Raw genomic sequence first — 19344 nt, 5'->3', positions numbered from 1 at the left:
CTAAGCTTCTAGAAGCAAGATAAATATTGGTCAGGTACTCAAAGTGTAAAAGCAGCCTACATGAAATACATACTGAATATTAACAACTTATAATTGTTATTTTCCCTGTGACAGTAACGTTCTTCTCTAGGGTTGTACACAATTAATGTTCAACTACTAACTAACTAATCATTACAGAACACCAACTGTAAGACAGATTTATTCAAATATTAATTACAAAAGTCAATAACAGACATTCTCCATGAAACCTGCCGACACTTGAGCAGGACTCCTTAACCTGATAAAATCAGCAGAGTTCTTCTTCAACCCCTAAGCAGGAGACAAAAGAAAATTCATATTTTTCATTACACTCTTTAATATTTCATAACATGCAGTCAATGGTTTTCTCAAGTTACTCTTTCATATATACATAAATTGTGTTATTACACTTATAAATGTGGCAATAAAGGTCATTTAAAAAAAATCTAACTTTAATTTTACAAATCCATTTAAAATGCTATCTATTTGTCCATCATTTAATGCAATTATTAAATTGCACCTAATGTTTTTTTTAAATTTTTTTCTAAATAGTTTTCCCTGAAAGTACAGTAGCACGGAAAACTAAAATTACATTTAGTAACTTTATAAAATGACAAAAACGCTGAAATGTCAGTAATTATTACACTGGAACATAGTTGTCATTCTAGTAGTATACAATAAAAAGAAGATTTTACATTAAAATGTATATTTTATGTCTATATGACAACTTCATTGAGTGCATCAGTCTGTGTGAAGACAGCTTGATCAATTTCTTTTTTTATTTTTTTTTTACTTTGGACCCCATGTAGAAAGCAGACATACTTACAACCTAAATCGTTGTGCCACCGTTGAAAACTACCAACCCCACCTCTCCCAGCGTATTATAACATGCCATTGGTGGTATACGTGGGTGAAAGCGTGCATGTATTTTCCCTGACCTCAGCCATTCCTTCGACTCCAGCTGACCACTCAGCTGTGCCTCCTCCATACTGCAAGACAAACCGTTTCCATGTCTCACACACTCTCACACCAAAAGGTTAACATTAAGGCCCCTGTGCGGAGGGATAAGTGTGTCCAGAATTAGCAAAGATGCCAAGGCAAGCTGAGTTGTTGCCAGGTTAGGTTGCCAACGGGTGTTAGGTGTTGCTATGGTGGGTTGGGTTTCTGCCGTGTGGCCTGTTTGCACATTGGCAGTGTGCAGGACGCGTGTGTTATGGTCTTCTCAAACTACCCAAGAAACACACACACACACACACACACACACACACACACAGTATGAAGAGGGGACTGTTATATATAGGTGACCATTAAGTCTTTAGGGCCTATCTTAAACCTTCAAGCTATGTGTCAATGTCTCATCTATGTCTTAGTGCCTTCTCTTCCTCACTTATTCATTCTGCTAAAGCTTTATTTCACATGAGAGGATCTACGGCTGCAAACAAAGCCTGTGTTACAAACTGGACGCGTGAGGTTTAAAAAATGATATTAACCAGGCAGGGAGAGTCTAACATTTGCAAATTAGTTGCATTATGATAAGCTCTCTGTCTGAACACACCTTTAAAGTGAGGAAAGGTCAGCCTCTACTGCTTCCATGTTGACCATTATTTATTTAATCTTTCTGACATTAACTCTCTATGCTAGTAGAAGCATTAATACAAACTTGGCACAAAAAAAAAACACACTTGCAAAAAATTATGCCTGTCAAGTATAAAACATTTGCGGTTGTTTTTTATTCAGTAGGCTATTGCACCACACATGGTTTGTCTTTTAGGATGGAGGTGTGGGTGGGTGTCTGTGTGTTTGTGTGTGTGGGAGGGGACATTCCATCCATTCTTGCTCTTCCTGAGTAAAGAGGGAAAGCATCACACACACACAACTGCTGACAACAGGCGGAGGGAGAGGTGCATATACACCCCATTGAGGTCATTCACACATCTGCCTCTTCTTTCGTCTCTCCAGCCAACAAGCGCTTTCAATCTGACAGTAGTTTTCATTTTGACAGCTGTACATTAGTAAATATCTGAGTTTGGTTGTGCTCATGATTTAAGTTTGTAGGAAAATCCAGGCCCCGGTAGTCTGCATTCATGAAACTCAAGGGAAAAAACACAAGATTAGCTATTGAATAGGACAAGGTTGGCTATGTTGGAAAATCCACCCACACACACACACAGGCAAAGAGGATGCCAACCAGAACAGTGGCTCCTCAAAGCTCCACAGGGGCAGCTACGCCAGCGCTGACGCACTGCTGCTTCTCCAGCTACTGGTCACTGAACACTTATAATGGTTTCTACTTTGGGGATAATATCTTTTTGTTTGCAGCAGAGGCTGGAAACGTCATTTTTTTCGTCCTATTATCAACTTCCTTTGCCATCTGTTTTTAATCATCTGCACCTTAACCCCACTCAGCCTCAGTGTACCATACGGTATGTGTTACATAGGGACAGGTTTGTTAATACAATATAATGCAAGAACAGGAGATACAGGCTCACTCACAAATGGAGGATTGTAAATATCAAATGTATGCCTTTCAACAGAAAGAGAAGCTGAAGTATTGCTTTTTATTTTTTTTTGTAAATATATAGACCCACTGAACTCATTAGCAACAACACACTCACACACTTAGTACATAAAGACTCACAGAGCTGCATACTGTATACTTCTGTCAGAAGACTCCTACATTTTACAGAAAGCTTTTTACAAAGCAAACATTCATTTCAAGAATGATCGCACAAGCGGTATTGTCATGAGAATTAAAACTTTAACCGGTTCTGCACAAAACGAATTTATGCTCATCATTCAATCATTTGCTGTCTCACTCATGCATATTTACACACACAATATACAAGTACAATCAAATGGGGACATTGGCAACTAAAATGTTCAAACAGTCTTTTCTGCTGCAAGGCAACACCAAATTGCACAGTATTTAAAAGAATGATGGCTACCAGAGTCAAAGATAACGTTCCAAGCCTTAGCCTGTTCCTCTTTGCGTCTTCCTCACTGACATTTTTTTGAGAAGCACTCCGCCCTGTTTCACCCAGAACCTTGAAGAGAATCTCTCAATCTGTGTCTATTTCACAGGGGTTTGTTTCCGCTTTCTGTGCCCTGATGTACAGCTTCAGAAAGTCCTTGTAGCGAGGCGCGCAGCCGAGCCAGGCTTCGCCAAAATGGATAGAGCCAGTCAAAAGGTACTCCTCCCCTCCAGTGTGCACACTGCAATGTGCGGGAACACTGATACGTCCACCCCAACCCCGCCCTCTGGCTCCGCCCCAAGCAAACACTCTGCTCTTCTGACGAAACAGCCGACTCAGAGTCACCACAACAGGCGAGTGGTCGATAGTACCTGATGCCACACCTCGAAAGATGCCACGGCCAGCTAGAGAGACAGGAACAGGAGAGATAAAGAGAAGGACATTCAATCAATGAATCAAGGATAGATAAAAGCGTGTGCTGTTTGACTGAAAATTGACATAACATGCTAATGTTAACAAACTTAAGAAACTGTTGGTAGGAAAGTCAGTCTAATTCTACTTGTGTAACTGTTACACTACGTTTTAGCTCATTGAGATTACATTATGATGATGTCGTTAAAGAAACTGACTCAAGACAATATTTGGGAATGTAGAAATAGTCAATGTTCCATTATCCTGTTGTTGCCACTTGTTGCCCTACAGGCCACCGTTAAAAGTACATTTGCTTTATTGTCGAGAGTTAGATAAGAAGATACCACTTGTCTGTACAGAGAATATGTAGCTGGGTCCAGTTAGTTGCAAAATGGACAATTGCTGTAGGTACACTTCGCTTTCTGTGCGGATCAAACAAACAAGATATGTTGTGTTAAGTGGTGATCTTTAGAGTTGCACATAGGGCATTTTTGTTCTCTTGGGACAGAGCCACGCGAGTTGTTTACCCTTTGTTTCCAGTCTTTATGCTAAGCTTAGCTAACATACAGTCATATTTACCACAGACACAAGAGTGGTATCAATAGTCTTGTCTAACTCTTCGACAAGAAAGGGAAGAAACGTATTTTCCAAAGTGTAAAACTACTCCTTCAAGGTAGATGTGTGCATTAGTGTGAATGTATTTACCAAAGTCACTGGTACACACAGCCAGAAGGACCTCTTCATCTGAACAGGGTTTACAGGTGACTAAAATGGAAAACGTGAAAAAAGAAAACATTAAATACTTTAACATTGGAAACTGCATAAGTTCTTACTTACAGGATTCAGTGTTCTTTCTTTTCCTCTGTACTGGTGGGTGTTTATGAGTCGAAAGAGAGAAATGAATGAGAACAGCAGGTGAGGGAAGCAACGTAATTACAGAATTACCCCTTGACCCTGTCAGCTATAAAAACAGTTATAACACACAGACAGACAGGCTTGGACAGGCTTTCTTCGTCTCATTAGGAGAGCAGTCCAGCCCTGCTCTCCACCCACCGTCCCCGTTACTCTACCAGACCACTTTAATCGTACCGGTGGGCTACTCAAAGTCCCTGCGTTGGGAGCGGGGGTCTGTTCTTGATTGACACTTTAGACACGATTGGCTGACCCTTGTGTTGGACCCTAATGTGACCTTTTGATTGGCCTGCTTGTTTTCATAAGTCTGGCTCAGACAAGGGAGTGTGGGAGTGAGGAAGTGGGGGAGGACACGGTGTCAGAGAGGAGCAGCACGTAGAGATGAAGAAACGGGGGTGGAACACTAACGTGGCCTTTTGTCACCTTCACCTAATATCAGTGAGAGGATGGCCTGGGTCAGGTATGAGGAGTTTAACAGACCATTTAAACCAATTACATCAATTTACACAAACACAGACAACAACAAATCCATTACTGTGAACTCTTAGACTTTTCTACAAGGCTTTTAGTCCTTTTTGTTGTAATGAAGTTGTGGAAACATTTTCTTGTTGGTGTGCAAACCATTTACATACATGAAAGGAGCAATACCACACTGTGTGTTGAAAGTAGAAGTCCTAAATTCATCATTTAACTTGATCCAAGTACATGAGTTATGGCAACAAAACGTTCTTTATGTGCCAAATGTAAAAGTACTTACTATGCAGAATGGGCCATAATAAGTTAAAATGAATTTACTGTTTAATCATTATTATTGATGTATTAATATGTAAGCTGTACTTTAATGCTGTGGTTGATCAAGTGGAGTTAATTTGAACTATTTCACAAATACTGTGTGATACTTAAATCAATACCAGCGCATTATAAACTCATCGTTTGTTTTGATCTTAATCTGAAAAGTAACTAGAAATGCTGTCAGATAAATGTAATGGAATAAAAAGTAAATAATGTACTTCTGGAATATAATGGTATAATTTGCAGATCAGTACAATACTTAAATCTCTTTATCCTACATTTAAGACAACGTATACTGAAGAATGGGCGACTGCTTTCTCTCACCTAAACCAGGGTGCAGGTATGGGTACATGTCTGCCCCGGGCCCCTGACTGGACACCAGCTCATACTGGAAAGCTGTGATCCTCCGGCTGATGTCCGTCTGAGGGACGGCCTCCACAAAGACAGCTCCCTCTGCCAGGCTGAAACAATGCACTGTGCTCTGAGCCTGGTCCTTCTCTGCTAGCAGCATCCTCAGATCCCCGCTGTGCTCCAGAAACACGTTAGAACCCTAAACACGGACAGCCAGGAGGACACATGTAAGCTCCTTCCATCTATTCTACCATACTGCAGTTTTTAAATATGCTGGTGCCGTATACTCTACCTGGGAGTAAGTGTGGGGTTTGATGCACACATGGAGACCCGCCATGTGTTGTGACGAGGGTTCTGTGTTAGGCCGCAGGTTGACAATGATGGCTCCTGTGGGGTAGAGCCACTCCAGAGACCCCTGAGAGCAGCGTAGGTAGACCTGCTCCACATCTCTGCGATGAGACTCATGGCTCAAACCACTGCAGATGAGAAGACATCTTTCATATAAGGCATGTAGTTTACTCTCTTATCCAGAATGGGGAACAAGATACAATGCCTACAATCATCAAAATGACCAATAGTAAGGGACCTTGGGATTCAGGACTGTGAAGGAATGAAAAAATCTCTAATGACATGCTTGAGAAACAGAGTTAAAGAAACATATGGAAGGTTTTAATGATATTCCAACATTCATTAATTGCAACTGTGGTGCAGCTGTCTGCCAACAAATCTTTCACTTTGGATGGATTTGGCTGCTTGTCTCTGATGTGCATAAGCTACCTCAACACCAGGAACTGATTGGGCCATTAGGTTGTTAGAAGTTTGATGCCAGTGAACTTTACGACACAGAGTGCGGAACACAGGCTTTCGTATTTTATGACTTGGGGACTTGGAGGAGTGATCAAAGGGGCAATATAGCTGTATTTACTTAAGATAGGAACTGAAGAAGAGACATTCCTCTGATCAGGAGTACTTTTCCAAAACCTTAAAGGGAGCATATTATAGATGTACTATATGGAAAACTGTATACCAAATAGTCTCTCAGTCAAACTAAAGCACCACCTGCATATAATTGGTTTAATATTCCTTGTGAGTCATTCGCCTCTCTTAAAAGAATGATTGTAGTAAAGATTTTTACTAAAGATAGTCATATGATTTACTGGATTCTGAGTCACAAAGTGTCACACTTGTACCCATAACTAATGGCACGCAGGCTAAAACATCCTTTACTAGTTTCCACTGCGGATCTGCAGCAGAATATAAAAAGTCACGTATATGACTCTGACCTTGACTACACTACATCTTAATCACATCCCTGCGTCTGATTACTTCTAAAGCCCAAGTATGCACAGCAGAGCCACTTCAAAGACACAACCTCCCTCTCACACACGACTGAGGTTCCTTTCATGACTCCCCTGCATTTCAGAATGTAATATCCATGGAATAAAATACACGAAGGTAGAGAATCAAAAAATAATTATTTAATCCTTTTAAGTTAGGACTTTTATGTTGGCAACATTCCTAAAGTTATGTGCTAGGTGTGTTTTGTCGCCACTGTTAACAACACCATCGCTAGCTAAAAGTATGTATGACATTTTTCTCCTGAGATGATAACTAGTCATTTTTACCCAGCTTCATCCTCACCTTCCTCTCCAGTTACACTGGTCGCTGGAGTACTGTGCCACCGTCCGACACAGGAGCACAGCTGTGATCCAATGTGTAGCCCAGGGCCGGTGCATGGTGGAATGTCCGCCCCGCGGTCACCGAATCCCGCACACCAGACCAGCACCGCGCGCTCTCCTGCTCCCGAACCCCAAGATCCCGTAAAATATCCCCAGAGCTCCGTTTGGCGCTCGCGCACGCTACATGGCGGGTTCAGTCGAGGCTAATGTCGCGTCTGTGCAAGAAAAAAAAACATTTTGACAAGAGGTTTGTAAAAGAAGCAGTGAGCGCGCGCAGCAGGACAAGAGACTGTTTAAAAAACGTTTGCTCTGTGCGCTCTGCTTCACGTCACCAGGGGCGCGTGCCAGCTGCTGACTCTGCTTTGAGTGACACGCGAGCGCTTTCTCCAAACCACTCCCACACATTCCCCTGAAAGATGTGTGTAGAGAAAAGCCCCAGAGCTCTCACTTTAGCATGACCAATACCAACCAATCAACTAAATTGGACACATAGCCTTATTGTTGTTCACCAGGTGAGGGAATTGCATGTTTTAAATTGTAGAAAAAAAGAAAAGAAAACTAAACAAATAGCTTAATAAAAACACTTGGCCCACAAAGGGCCATGGATAAAACGCTATTCAATTAACATTATACACAAAACACAATAGCTAATGGACTGCCTTTAGATATTTCTCTTGGATAATTCCAGCAAGTCATCTCCGTGTATAAATCCGTTCAATCTTAAAATGCCAGTACAATTGTAAGCCGTGTGAGTTGTGTGCGTGTTGGCTTTATAAACAGATGGATCATATTATCGCAGTGAAAATTAGAGCAGCATGCATGTCTGGAACAGCAGGATCCAGAATGACTTCCCCAAAACATCCACCAAAACATCTGCAGTCAGTGTCTTTGACACTTTAAAGACAGGAATATGTTTGTTTTTTTTCCTTTGTAAATTTACCTGGGATAATCTTTAATGGGATTTAAGTGCGGCTCTTGTCTTTCATAGCATATTTTAATGGTAGTAGCCTATAACTAATATTGATGTATCCTTACTACAACTAGGGGCTACTATTGGTTGACCTCCTTGGAAAAAGAAAAGGCTCTGATGTAACAAGAAGTCACACGTGTGCTCTAAACGCCTGTTTGGTTCTCGAGCGGTTTTCCCGTGAGAAAACCGTCGGAACGGCAAGCATTTTACTGACTCGTCACATTCCGCCACACAGCCAGAGCTATGTAACGCATTTCGAGAAATACCGAAACACAGATTCCCATCTCCACTCCCCTCATAAACCAGCTTCCACTATGTCTCAATGGAAATGGAAACTTTCAATTTGACTAGAGTGCAGTTGCAGCTACTCATTCAGGAGGAATGAGGTTTAAGTTTAAACGGTTAAACTTAACTGAATTACAGAGTTAAATCAGGTACCACTTTCTAACAGGGCTCCATTTATCAAGGGGTTTAGAATTAGAACTTTATTCATATTTAACGAACCATTTCCTAATGCTTTGTAGATATGTTTTAAGCAATTTCTAAGGACATTTGGGTTTAATCCCTTGAATTTATTAAACCAAACTAGAAACTTCTTTAGCATTTATAAATGGATTACCAACATGTAAAACTACTTCATAACCACATAAAGGATGAACACCGGCAAAAGAGATATTTCCCAAGCTGGCAGTTCATGGCAACAAACACACACACACACACACACACACACACACACAGCAAATATGATTTATATATAACCATTAATAAAGCGATTACTTTTATAAAATCCATCATAAAAAGTGTAATCCTTGAAAGTGGTACTCAAAAGGATGTTGTTTAAAAGGCATCGAATGTACATTATTGCAATTCAATCAATGACACAAGTACTATGTGTGCCACTAAAAAAATAATAATATGGACTTTATTTCTTTACAGCAAACCTTGTGCTAACAATCCTTGTACTGAATGGCCCTACGGGGGATTTTCTACACTTCACCTCTGGTTCTGCATAAAGCAAATCCTAACTGTCTCACTGTACCACCAACACATTTTCCTCCAGTGACTGGAGTTTAAAAACATGCAACCATAAAAACTACTGAAGTCCAAAGACCTGGAGGCTGCACAGGGGGTCTGACCTTAGTCTAATCCTGTCACCACAGCAGAGGAAGTCTGAGCTGCCGATTCTCCGTTTGACCTCATGTGCTCCTTCACCATGTGAAGTATTTACAGAGCGGCAGAGCCACTGACCTGCTCCCCTTACCCCCCTGCCGTCACCTGGCTCCTCTCAAGCGGCCTGACAGAAGGAACGCTCCGTCTGTCCACACTCCGCTTCCTTTCGGAGCCACACACACACATTCCTGCATCTCTGGTTACAATCTTCATGGCCTTCATTTCCTCATTGTTCACACACAGCATACTCCTCTCTCTTTTTTTTCTTTTCTCAAAAACCCTTTATTTACCCATGGGGGCCAACTGAGCCGCTTCACTGGATCTGTTGGAAGGTTGAGTGCCTTGCTCAAGAGCAGCTTGAAGAAAAGGGGACACCCATCACTCATTCAGCTTGCAGCACTGACAACTTTACAATGTCCTACCATAAAGAGATCAGTAACAACCACAGATAGCAGTTTTCAGGCTTCATTTGAAATCTGCAATAGAACCAACATAAGACCTAAAATAATGCTGTTTTTGGAGGGACTTCGGAGGAAAACTCAGTATCTACAAACAAAATGCGTTCTGTGAGCTTTCTTGTCCATTTGAACTTGTTTGGTTGTTAAAAAGTTAGTAGCTAGTTAGTTAGTAGTCTGCTTGTTCACTTTAAACATGTGTATATTGAAACTAATAAATTAACAACACTAAGTCAATTTCACTAAACCTGAGATGGCTGAGCTAGTTATCAAACTAAATTACCAAAATGTTGGTTCATTAAAATGTATATTCTTTAATTAGGATTGTGACACATATTTAAGTTAATATAGCTAAAATCTGTTTTTTATGCCAAGAAGTAAGACTCTGGTCTTATATCAATATTGACAAAATAAGTAGTTCAAGTTACAATCTTGAAGCTCTCGGATTTGTTCTTTGGGCAGCACGTACGGCGACAAGTGGGAATACAGTTGTGCTTTTGTTGATAACTGTTTAATCACAAAGCAGCAGAGACTAGGAGTATGTGACTAGGAACATCTTCAAGATTATTACTTTAATGCACTTGGGCTTTGAAGGGCAGCGTAGAATGGGCATGTTACCAAAAAGTTGCTCACACACACAAACGCACACGCACACGCACACACACCACTTTAAAGGAACTTAGGAATGTAGTAAAGTTCCAGGTGAATTAAAAAGCCTTCGGTGTCTGACCTCTGTGAGCTCTCTTCACCCAAACACACCCAACTCTTTATCTCTTTCTCTTATCAGCGGCACTGTCAGAGAACACACAGCTGTGTAAGTGCATATGTGTGTGTTTGCATTTTGACTACACACGTGCAGTTTTATTTGACCGGCAAGGGCAAGCAGACTCCAGGGTCAGGGTCATTCATTGTGTGTGTGTGTTTGTGTTACCAGGTCTGATGTCTGCAGAGAGATGGAGTGTAAACCCTGAGTAAAGCTCTGTTTACTCTCTTTCCGAGTCTCTTTTAGATTATCCATTAGCGCTCACTCTGATCATCGACCAAGTGCTTTATCATGACGGCAGAGGGGGTATAAGAGACAGGATGTATTTAGACAGAGCGTGGTCTTACTTAAACTTATCACTTTGGTTCATTGCATTATAAAATATACGGTTTCCGATCATTCAAAGCACCTTATAGCTCCATGCACTGCATACACTTCGAATATTAATAGTTGCTAAACGCTGTAAAGCCTTTTGTTTCACTGAATTACTTGGCAACAAGCATGGTGAGCAGAGGTGATGAATGTATTTAGTGTGTGTAAAAAAATCTCAGCATGCTCACATTGACAATGTTAACATGTTGATTTTTAATGTTTATCATGTTTACCATCTTATTTTAGTTAGCATCAAGCTGCAAATTCCGGCCCTAAAAGGTTAGCTAACATTCCAAGGAGTCTATGGTCTCAATCGCTAGTTTCAAGTCTTCTTCAATACAACATGATGTTAATTTAGTAAATTATGGTCCCATTTAATTTAAAGTAAAGGCTGAAGTAGGGGATGTTTTAGGGCGTGGCTGCCTTGCAACAGAGAAGTTGCTACTACGACGACCTGTCAATCCTGATAGAGCAATAGAGATCGCCAAATATATTTTAATTTTTCCATTGGGAACCAATAATTTCTGCACTAAACTGTGTGCTAGTTATTCTAGTAGATGTTGTTGAGATACTTACAGAATAATGGTTGTGGGCTGCAAAATATATTGTTTTTTTTAATTGTGATATCACTTTGCTGCAAAACACATTGCGATAGTCTTTTTAGTTCAACAAGCAATTTGTTGTATTTAAGCAGAACTGGGTACACTTGAAGTGCTTATAGAGGGTGTTTATCTGTTTATTTATCGCAAGTAATACCTTTATCGTGATATTCAACCTTTTGCATGACGCATGTTTTCCTCATATCGTACAGCTCTAGTTTTAGCTCCCCTGTAAAGAATCCCATCTATAAAGGAAGGCACCTTTATGTTTAAGTGTCTGTGTGCAGAAACGCAGGGAGGGAAGACGAGTCCAGGTGGAGACTGAGTGCTAAATGGATGTGACATTTTTCTCAGCCCCTACATAGCACTATACTGTGGGTAGCAGAGACCTGGGGTTTCCACCTCAAACCCCAGGCTGAATCAGGCCCAAACTATTTATCAAACCCAGTGAATTCAAGCCTACTTTCAAATCTGACAAAGGGATTTTGTGCATTCACACCACTGTGCAACTGTATGTTCAGTTTATGATAAACAAAGCCAGAGCAATCAGAACTTTTGGCAGAGTTGAAGACCCCTGTTTTTACCGCCACTGCTGCCTCCCTACAAACTACTGTGGCCAGATTTACAGTAAGGCAGACCACGTCGCTGACCCAGGAAACACTGGGGGAGATTTTGTGGGGAAAGGTCTGTTTACCTTTGGGCAGAAAAACTCTGCTCTCTGTGAGGTAAAATAAACCTTTTGTGCGTGTTTATGTATCAGAACTGTGCCCTCATAAAGAGGTTATTGTTCTTTAGATTTCATAAGAGACAGAGGGACAGAAAAACAAATATGTGCGGTATCCATGTTTGTACATTTATAGCAGCTGTGTCTGTGTCAAATCTGATTTTACATGATTGCATCAGAGAAAGCTGTTGAGAAATCAGTGTGGATTTGGTCATAAAACATCCCACCCTTTATAAGTTAAACCTTCTGGGATGACGTGATGACTCTGATCTCTTACCTTAACTTCAACACCATTTCAAGTGTACAGGCTGGCAAATACCAATCTCAATCCACATGGATACAAAAAACATTTTATTCCTTCAATGGTCAACACTGGCAATCGTCCATTCCTCTTGCATGATAAATAACTGTCCGCCGAAGAGAAATACATAAGGGACCAATTGTCTTCTTTGTAATTTAATTACCAAATCATCCACCCACATTTTCTTTCTTTCCATCTCTTTTAACTCTAGGTCAGCTAATAGTTAACTCTACAGTATGAGTATAGTTTGACATTTTAGGAAATAAGCATTTTAGTTTTCTTGGCTGTATTTGAGAAGAAGACCAATGTCCCTCTTATGATGTAAATGACAGTTAAATATGTAGCTACAGCCAGGAGAAGGTTAGCTTAGCTTAGCTTAGCATAAAGACTATTGAAGGAAATTGGCATATTCAAAAAGTCATTTTTACACTTTGTTTTCCATACCGATTAAGATTTAACGTGTTGATTTGTGATCTTAAGAGGTGCTAGTAGGCCCATTTTGTTACCTTTGGAATAGAGTCAAGCTAGCCGTTTCCCCCTGTTTCCAGTGTTTTTGCTAAACTAAGCTAATATGGCTGTAACTTCATATCTAATGAAGAGATATGGAAGTGGTTTGTTTTTTCATCCAACAACAACATCTAGTAATTATCCCAGGGCTGTTTTTGTGAGGCAGAGGAAACAGGGGCTGGGATGTGCTGTTGTGCAGTTTTGTCAACAAGTAAAACCTTTGAGTATGTTAAATTTTCTTAAATCCATTCTAACATCTCTTTCTGTTGTTTTGGTATTGTCATGGACTCTGTCATAGTGTTCAGTTTGCTCTCCTCTTGTTGTCACCTGCCTATCACTCAGTTCCTCTGAGTCTGTTGAAGCTGCAGGGTTCCTTTTGTTGTCTTTGTCACACTGAGCCGTCAGCTGAAATGGTAGTAATCCATTCCTTCCTTTAGCTGCAGAGAGTTGAGATTTTCCTCCAGAACGCCTCCTGTCATGTCCTACACATTAAACAACAACATGAGAGAAACATCAGGAACACAGAATAAGCATCATAAGAAAAACGATTGTTTGTTTTGTCTTTTTATGAAGGCCCTTATATTCTCCAGTGTGTTAACTGCAATGAACTAAAGGCAAAGGTTTTATACAGGCTTAAGAGATTGAGACTCACCAACAGTAACTTACAAAGTTCATTTGTTGATTATGGTTATTTGACATCTGGGTGTAAAATAAATTGTATGATTGAGTCCAGGTGTTTTTATGTGTGTGTGTGTGTGTGTGTGTGTGTGTGTGTGTGTCTCAGAGAATGGGGGAGGGAGAATGATTGAATCCAGTTCTTGTTGTCTTCTGACTATAATTACTTCTCCAAATTTCCCATAATTGAGCTATTAGTAGACCCCGTAGGTGGGGTCATTTTAGATTTGGCGTCTAAATCTGGTTAGGTAATATTTAGGTTTTCAGTGATTTGGCTGCATGAACAGCAGTATGATTATGTGTGTATTATTGTATATTAATACAAAATTCTTAAAAAGAGAATGCCATTATATGAGGAAAAGACTAAGCAATAGCTATAAATATTGACAAAATCTTGGAGGAAAATGTACAAATTTAAACGGTGGCAAAAACATCAGATGTTTGTATAAGTGTCATGTGATCAAGGATCAGGCTGCTGTCTCTACCCGTTTCCTGACTGCCTTCTGTGTGTGTGTGTGTGTGTTAGTCCTGTGCTGGGCACACGCCCTTGATCATTATGTTATTAACTTAGATTACAGACCTGAGGGACAGGCGGTCAGAAACAGCAAACATACAACACAGAAATATGTTTTCTGCTCACCAGTTTAACACAGATAATGAAGGGGGCAGAGGCGTCTTTGTAATGTACAACTGGGATTTTTGGCTTAGGTCTTTGCTGTAGGGATATCAAGCAAAAGAGAGACACACAAACAGCAAATCATTGTCAGTCACAGCTTCATACACTAATAAAGTGGTTGGGTGACCATTCATTTGAATCATAGGTTACATCCTGGCCTTGCTTACATTGTATCACAATAAACCTGGTGTACTTAATATCCACAATCACTGATCTCACCTTGGATTCCTCGTATGTGTAAAAGCCTTTCTGGATCTTGTTGTCATCAACATCACAGAAAGCCTTCACCTGATAAATGAATCAGAACAGCGATGAAGGCTGGCACACTCACATCCCACGCCAACAGTGCTATGTGTCTCACATTCGACTGCATACAGTAGCTGAAGGTAGCATACCTTCTTCTGATTGGTCGGGCTCAAGCTTCGGTACAGCTTCCGGCCCTGTTTCCCTGCGTTCCATATGGTGAAGCTCTCCCATTGGGTGAGAACTCTCTCCTGCAGAAAGTCAACTCGCAGCTTCCAAATGGTTTCCCTGGAAACAGAGGTGATGAAAGGAAAATAGTGTAGGCAGACTTGCAGTTTTCTGGAAGTTGTTTCACATATGTGGAGTAGGGCTGCACGATTATGGTCAAAATGATAATCACAATGATTTTGATCAATATTGTGATCACGATTATTCTCATGATTATTTGTTGAGTTTAACCAAAACAAATTGTATTGTCAAATAGGCTCAGAGAGACAGCTGAGTCATTATGAACGGGTCCAGCACGGGTCGAACAGCGGATACACACATCGTGTGTATGAAACGTCTGTATCGTCACTGCGTTATGAACTATGATGTTCTGGCCATGGGTCACATCTCTGGTCCAGGTCCAGGTCCAGCAGGATTCGTCTCACATGCTGTTACTCTACCAACTGAAGTTAGTTGCATTCACTAACTTCTTCTGTGTTTTTCGCCGTGGCGGCCCCGTTAGCGGAGAGTTACCAGCGGAAACACTGGTACAAATACAGGTTTGCCCCTCATACTTTACAATATACAGCTGTGTTAATAACAATTAAAACTGTAGACAAGTGTCAGAAGTGTGGCGCTGTGTGGCGGGGCTGCGCGGAGAGTAAGAGGAGAGAGAGTAGAGAGATCCAACACAGGTACGTCTTAACAGAAGAAATGGATCATGTAACGCAGAATTAAACCAAAATTAAACCATATCTATATCCACATTGCAGCGGATGCAAGGACATTATGTGCACCGGTGCGTCCAAAAGGAAAAAATTACTCGCGACCTAGAGCCTGTGAGATAACGGAAACTAACAGAGGCTGACTAGCACCACCACCGCCTAGCACTGCGGTGGAATGCACACTGCTGTTTGAAGTAGTCACGCCTTGTCTGAATAACACAAAATGGGACAAAAGGTTGTGTTTACTGATAAACTGGTAAACCTTGAGACCAACGTATAAACGACTGCTGTCTGTTGAATTTTCCTCCCGTTACTCTCTACTCTGTGACTGTCTAGATCTTGAAACTAAGCTGCGCAATGCAGGGAACAACGGACTGGCACATGAGCAGACGGGTTTACAGAGCGGTAGATGCGCTATGCAAAAAACCTGGAGCGTTATTTACCCTGTGAAGCCCTCTGTGACTCTTTCTGTGATAAGTGCTTTACCAATAAACTTTACTTACTTACTTACTTAACTTTTGTCCTTCAAATTAGGTGGTTTAGATAATTTGGTTAAATTGTTTGTTTGTTTACAACAGGTTGTTATCACTGCTGTAAGAAATGAAAAAGTAAACTACAAAAATAATGATGTAACAAATTGAAATCATTTTCACATTCACATCATATACTGCACACTAATTTCCAAAAGCATGCATTGCATTATATTCATCAGATCAAGTGGATAAAAAAAGTGCACCTGTTTTAAATTTTATGTTTTCCTGTTGCCTGCACTTTGACTGATATGCACAGCTGTGCACATACCTCACACACACACACACACACACACACACACACACACACACACACACACACACACACACACACACACACACACACACACACACACACACACACACACACGTCTTCACAATCTATTCATGTTCTTGACCTCTTTCTCCTCACTCACTTTCTCACACACAAAGGCATGCACTGATGTTGACTAATTATATGGACACATTCACAGGAGGTACTCCACTCTCATCTCCGTTAGTGAGCAGTAACAGTATGTGAGCGTCTTAGTGGGTCTAACAGTGAGCCTCATTTGACAAACAAACCCACCGCCATCGTGGAGCACGGGTGGTCTCCAGCTTTCATTTCTATACATTCTCTATACGTGCTTTGATTCTAAGACATGGCAGTAACATGGCAGAGCTTTACTATAAACTGTGTCTGTATACACATACTGAAGTCCTCATCCCCCTAATACCCTGCAGATCAAGAGGCAAACACTTTCATGCACTCTGTTACCCACACTCACATCTGTAAACACAGCCTTTCTGTGTTAAGAAGCTTCTCCTCTCACTTAACCTTTAGCACCATCTTAACTTATTTTTAAAACACACTTCACCACCTCACCTACAGAGCAATTACGTGTGTGTGTGTATGTGTGAGAGAGAGAGAAAAAGAAAGAAGATGATGGTTTCATTAGACTTAAAAGAGGAAGTAGGTAGGCTGTGGGTGGGAAGGAGCAACAAGAAGTGGGGTAAAGTGGAAAGTAGTCAAGGCAAGCTTAAAATAGGCATCCAAAAATACACAGATGATAGATGAAGACAGAGAGGAGGATGATGGCTGAAGGAGTGCGTCAACACGGGCAGATATACGAGCGGTGGACAGATGCAGGGGAGGAAGGAAGGAAGGAAGGAAGGAAGGAAGAAGGAAAGAGTGGATGAAAGGGAGGGAGCTGTGGGGGAAGGAAAGGCAGGAAAGACCTTCTCCTTTGGTGTGTTTGACCATTTGAGACACTCCCAATCACCTGCAGACACTACATGACCTTGCTGAAGCACAGGCAACATCCGGAGTGTCTCTCTCTCTCTCTCACACACACACACAGACACACACACACACAGTTTACAAAGCGATCCAATTCCCCCCTGACCTGTCTCAGAGATACTGAACATTCCACAGAGAGAAGAAAACAGGTTGAGATTCCCATATTCCTGAGAAAGTTTTCCGTGGACATATTCCGAAAATATTAAGATTCAAAAAACGTGCGTCACAAACATTTGTGTGTGTGAGAGCACCAAGCCTTAAGGAAATCTGGGATGCCAGAGGGCAGCTGTGAGTAAGTGAAGGATCAACACTGTGTGTGTGTGTGGGTGCGTGCGTGCATGGCTGAGTAGGGGAAGGGGTGTGTGGTAAAACTGACTCTGTTACAGAGTGCGTGGTTGCCTTCTCGTGGTAACGGTACACCAGCAAGCACTGATCAACCCGGGCCACGCCCCCTCCCCGACGAAGACTCTGGTAGAAGAAGAGCAAGTCCTCCGGGACTCCCTGCAAAGGCGGAAGCAGAGTGTAAATAATGGTTAAAGATCTACAGTACACAGTGATGGTGGCTAGGTCCATTTAGGCAAGGACACAATATAAATGGAGAGAAATCAAAATTGTTGCTTTAAAGGGGAACTCCACCAATTTTACATTTGCAGGGGGAGTTTCAAAGTTTTAGGAAGTACTACGAGCTATCACCAGACCATGTCAAGCTCAATAGATTTGAGATTGAGCATTTTTCTGGGGAGTGTGCTCTGTATTTTCTTTGAACAAGAGGCGTGACTAACAGGCATAGTTCTTATGACTCTGTACGCAATTGGATAGTCCTGCAGTCAATCTGACCAACGATCCAGGTGACGTAGAAGCGGCATTAACGGGTTTGCTGCGCTTCGGTGGTGTTCGGTTGGTGGCCACTATGTTAAACGCTAGTCGCTTCTGTACCCACCCTAACCCTAACCCTTACCCGCTTCTGTGATTGGTTTTGGCAAAATTGTGCACAGAAGCAGGAGAATTAAATGTGCAGGTTTCCAGACCGAGCTGCAGGACGAAATCAAATCACCGGCAGAGTGGGCGGGGCTTACCCAGTCTGAAGCACTACTTCATATTTGAAAAAATATGTATAAAGCCTAAGCCTAAACTTTTGAACCAGTTTTTTTATTGTCCACTTTGAATTTGACAACGTTACAGGAGTGTAAATTCTTGATTGAAAGTATCTATTCTTGAACACTCATACCAAGCTCTGATCATAAATTGTTTATGTAACTAAGGGATACAGCTGCCAACAGCAACAGCAGACCTGTTTGAATAGCTAAAAGGTGTGGAGCCAATGTAACATTTAAGATATTCAAAGTAATATTTAAGATCATGAACAGAAAATGGAACCGACCTAAGGAGGGATGGATGTTTATTTAGAGTGTAAATAAAGTAAAACTGAAAGTGGAATTACCCCATGTGTAAAAAGTGTCACCTCACCAATGACAATCCTAAACTATTCTATAAAAGTAAGGAAGGGGAAACACAAGAAAAGACAGACACAAAGGGAGAAGGCTTTAGGGAATAGTTTGGGTGTGAACTCTCACCTTTCCTCTCTCATCAAACGGTCCGACCTTCAGGTACCAGTTTCTGGAGCAGAACCATGTTGGCATGACGACTGTTGGCCCATGAGACGTGTACACCTTAGACACAAGAAAAGTTCAGACTATAACTTTGTACATTTGGGTATATGCAGTTCAAAAAGAACTAAACAATAATACGGTCACTTGTGGACACACAGTGAGTGATAAGGATGAGTGATAGAATACAAGGAAAATTTGATTTAGAAAAATATGCAAATAATCTGATACTGAATAAAAGTCAATATGTGATACAGTGAACTTTGAGAAGTGCACTGAGAAACAGAAAACATGAGATACACCACTCTAAAATAAGGTTGTAGATTTGAGAATAAAGTGAAAACAACAGTGTATACACATATGTGTATATATATATATATATATATATATACACTGTATACGTGTA

General features: G+C 41.0%; 2 protein-coding genes across 2 annotated transcripts in view; both read right to left on the bottom strand.

The window, feature by feature from the left end:
- Positions 1–2532: 2532 nt before the first annotated feature.
- metrnlb (meteorin like, glial cell differentiation regulator b) lies at positions 2533–7500 on the bottom strand. The gene is made up of 5 exons (XM_034896447.1): positions 7098–7500; positions 5749–5932; positions 5430–5655; positions 4107–4166; positions 2533–3394 (listed from the first exon to the last, which is right to left on the bottom strand). The coding sequence occupies exons 1-5, from the start codon at positions 7190–7192 to the stop codon at positions 3078–3080; spliced, it is 882 nt and encodes a 293-aa protein (XP_034752338.1). The 5' UTR covers positions 7193–7500; the 3' UTR covers positions 2533–3077.
- A 5029-nt stretch (positions 7501–12529) lies between these two features.
- Positions 12530–19344, bottom strand: part of b3gntl1 (UDP-GlcNAc:betaGal beta-1,3-N-acetylglucosaminyltransferase-like 1) — a 15711-nt gene continuing 8896 nt past the window's right edge. The window contains exons 7-12 of the mRNA XM_034896203.1: positions 18906–19001; positions 17708–17832; positions 14743–14878; positions 14567–14635; positions 14312–14386; positions 12530–13478 (exon numbers count right to left, since the gene is read on the bottom strand). Of these exons, the coding sequence (XP_034752094.1) occupies positions 13398–13478; positions 14312–14386; positions 14567–14635; positions 14743–14878; positions 17708–17832; positions 18906–19001 (582 nt within the window). The 3' untranslated portion in view covers positions 12530–13397. The remainder of the gene's footprint in view (positions 13479–14311; positions 14387–14566; positions 14636–14742; positions 14879–17707; positions 17833–18905; positions 19002–19344) is intronic.

Source organism: Etheostoma cragini, chromosome 2 (genome assembly GCF_013103735.1).
Source record: "Etheostoma cragini isolate CJK2018 chromosome 2, CSU_Ecrag_1.0, whole genome shotgun sequence".
In the NCBI taxonomy this organism is placed as follows: domain Eukaryota; kingdom Metazoa; phylum Chordata; class Actinopteri; order Perciformes; family Percidae; genus Etheostoma; species Etheostoma cragini.
This window is presented reverse-complemented; position numbering and strand designations above follow the sequence as displayed.

Coding starts and splice junctions, on each gene's coding strand:
- metrnlb (XM_034896447.1), bottom strand. CDS start 7,192: ATGCACCGGCCCTGGGCTACACATTGGATCACAGCTGTGCTCCTGTGT. Junction 4,167..5,429: donor ATACCTGCACCCTGGTTTAG/GTGAGAGAAAGC, acceptor TTTCCATTTTAG/TCACCTGTAAACCCTGTTCA. Junction 3,395..4,106: donor TGTGTGTACCAGTGACTTTG/GTAAATACATTC, acceptor CTGTCTCTCTAG/CTGGCCGTGGCATCTTTCGA.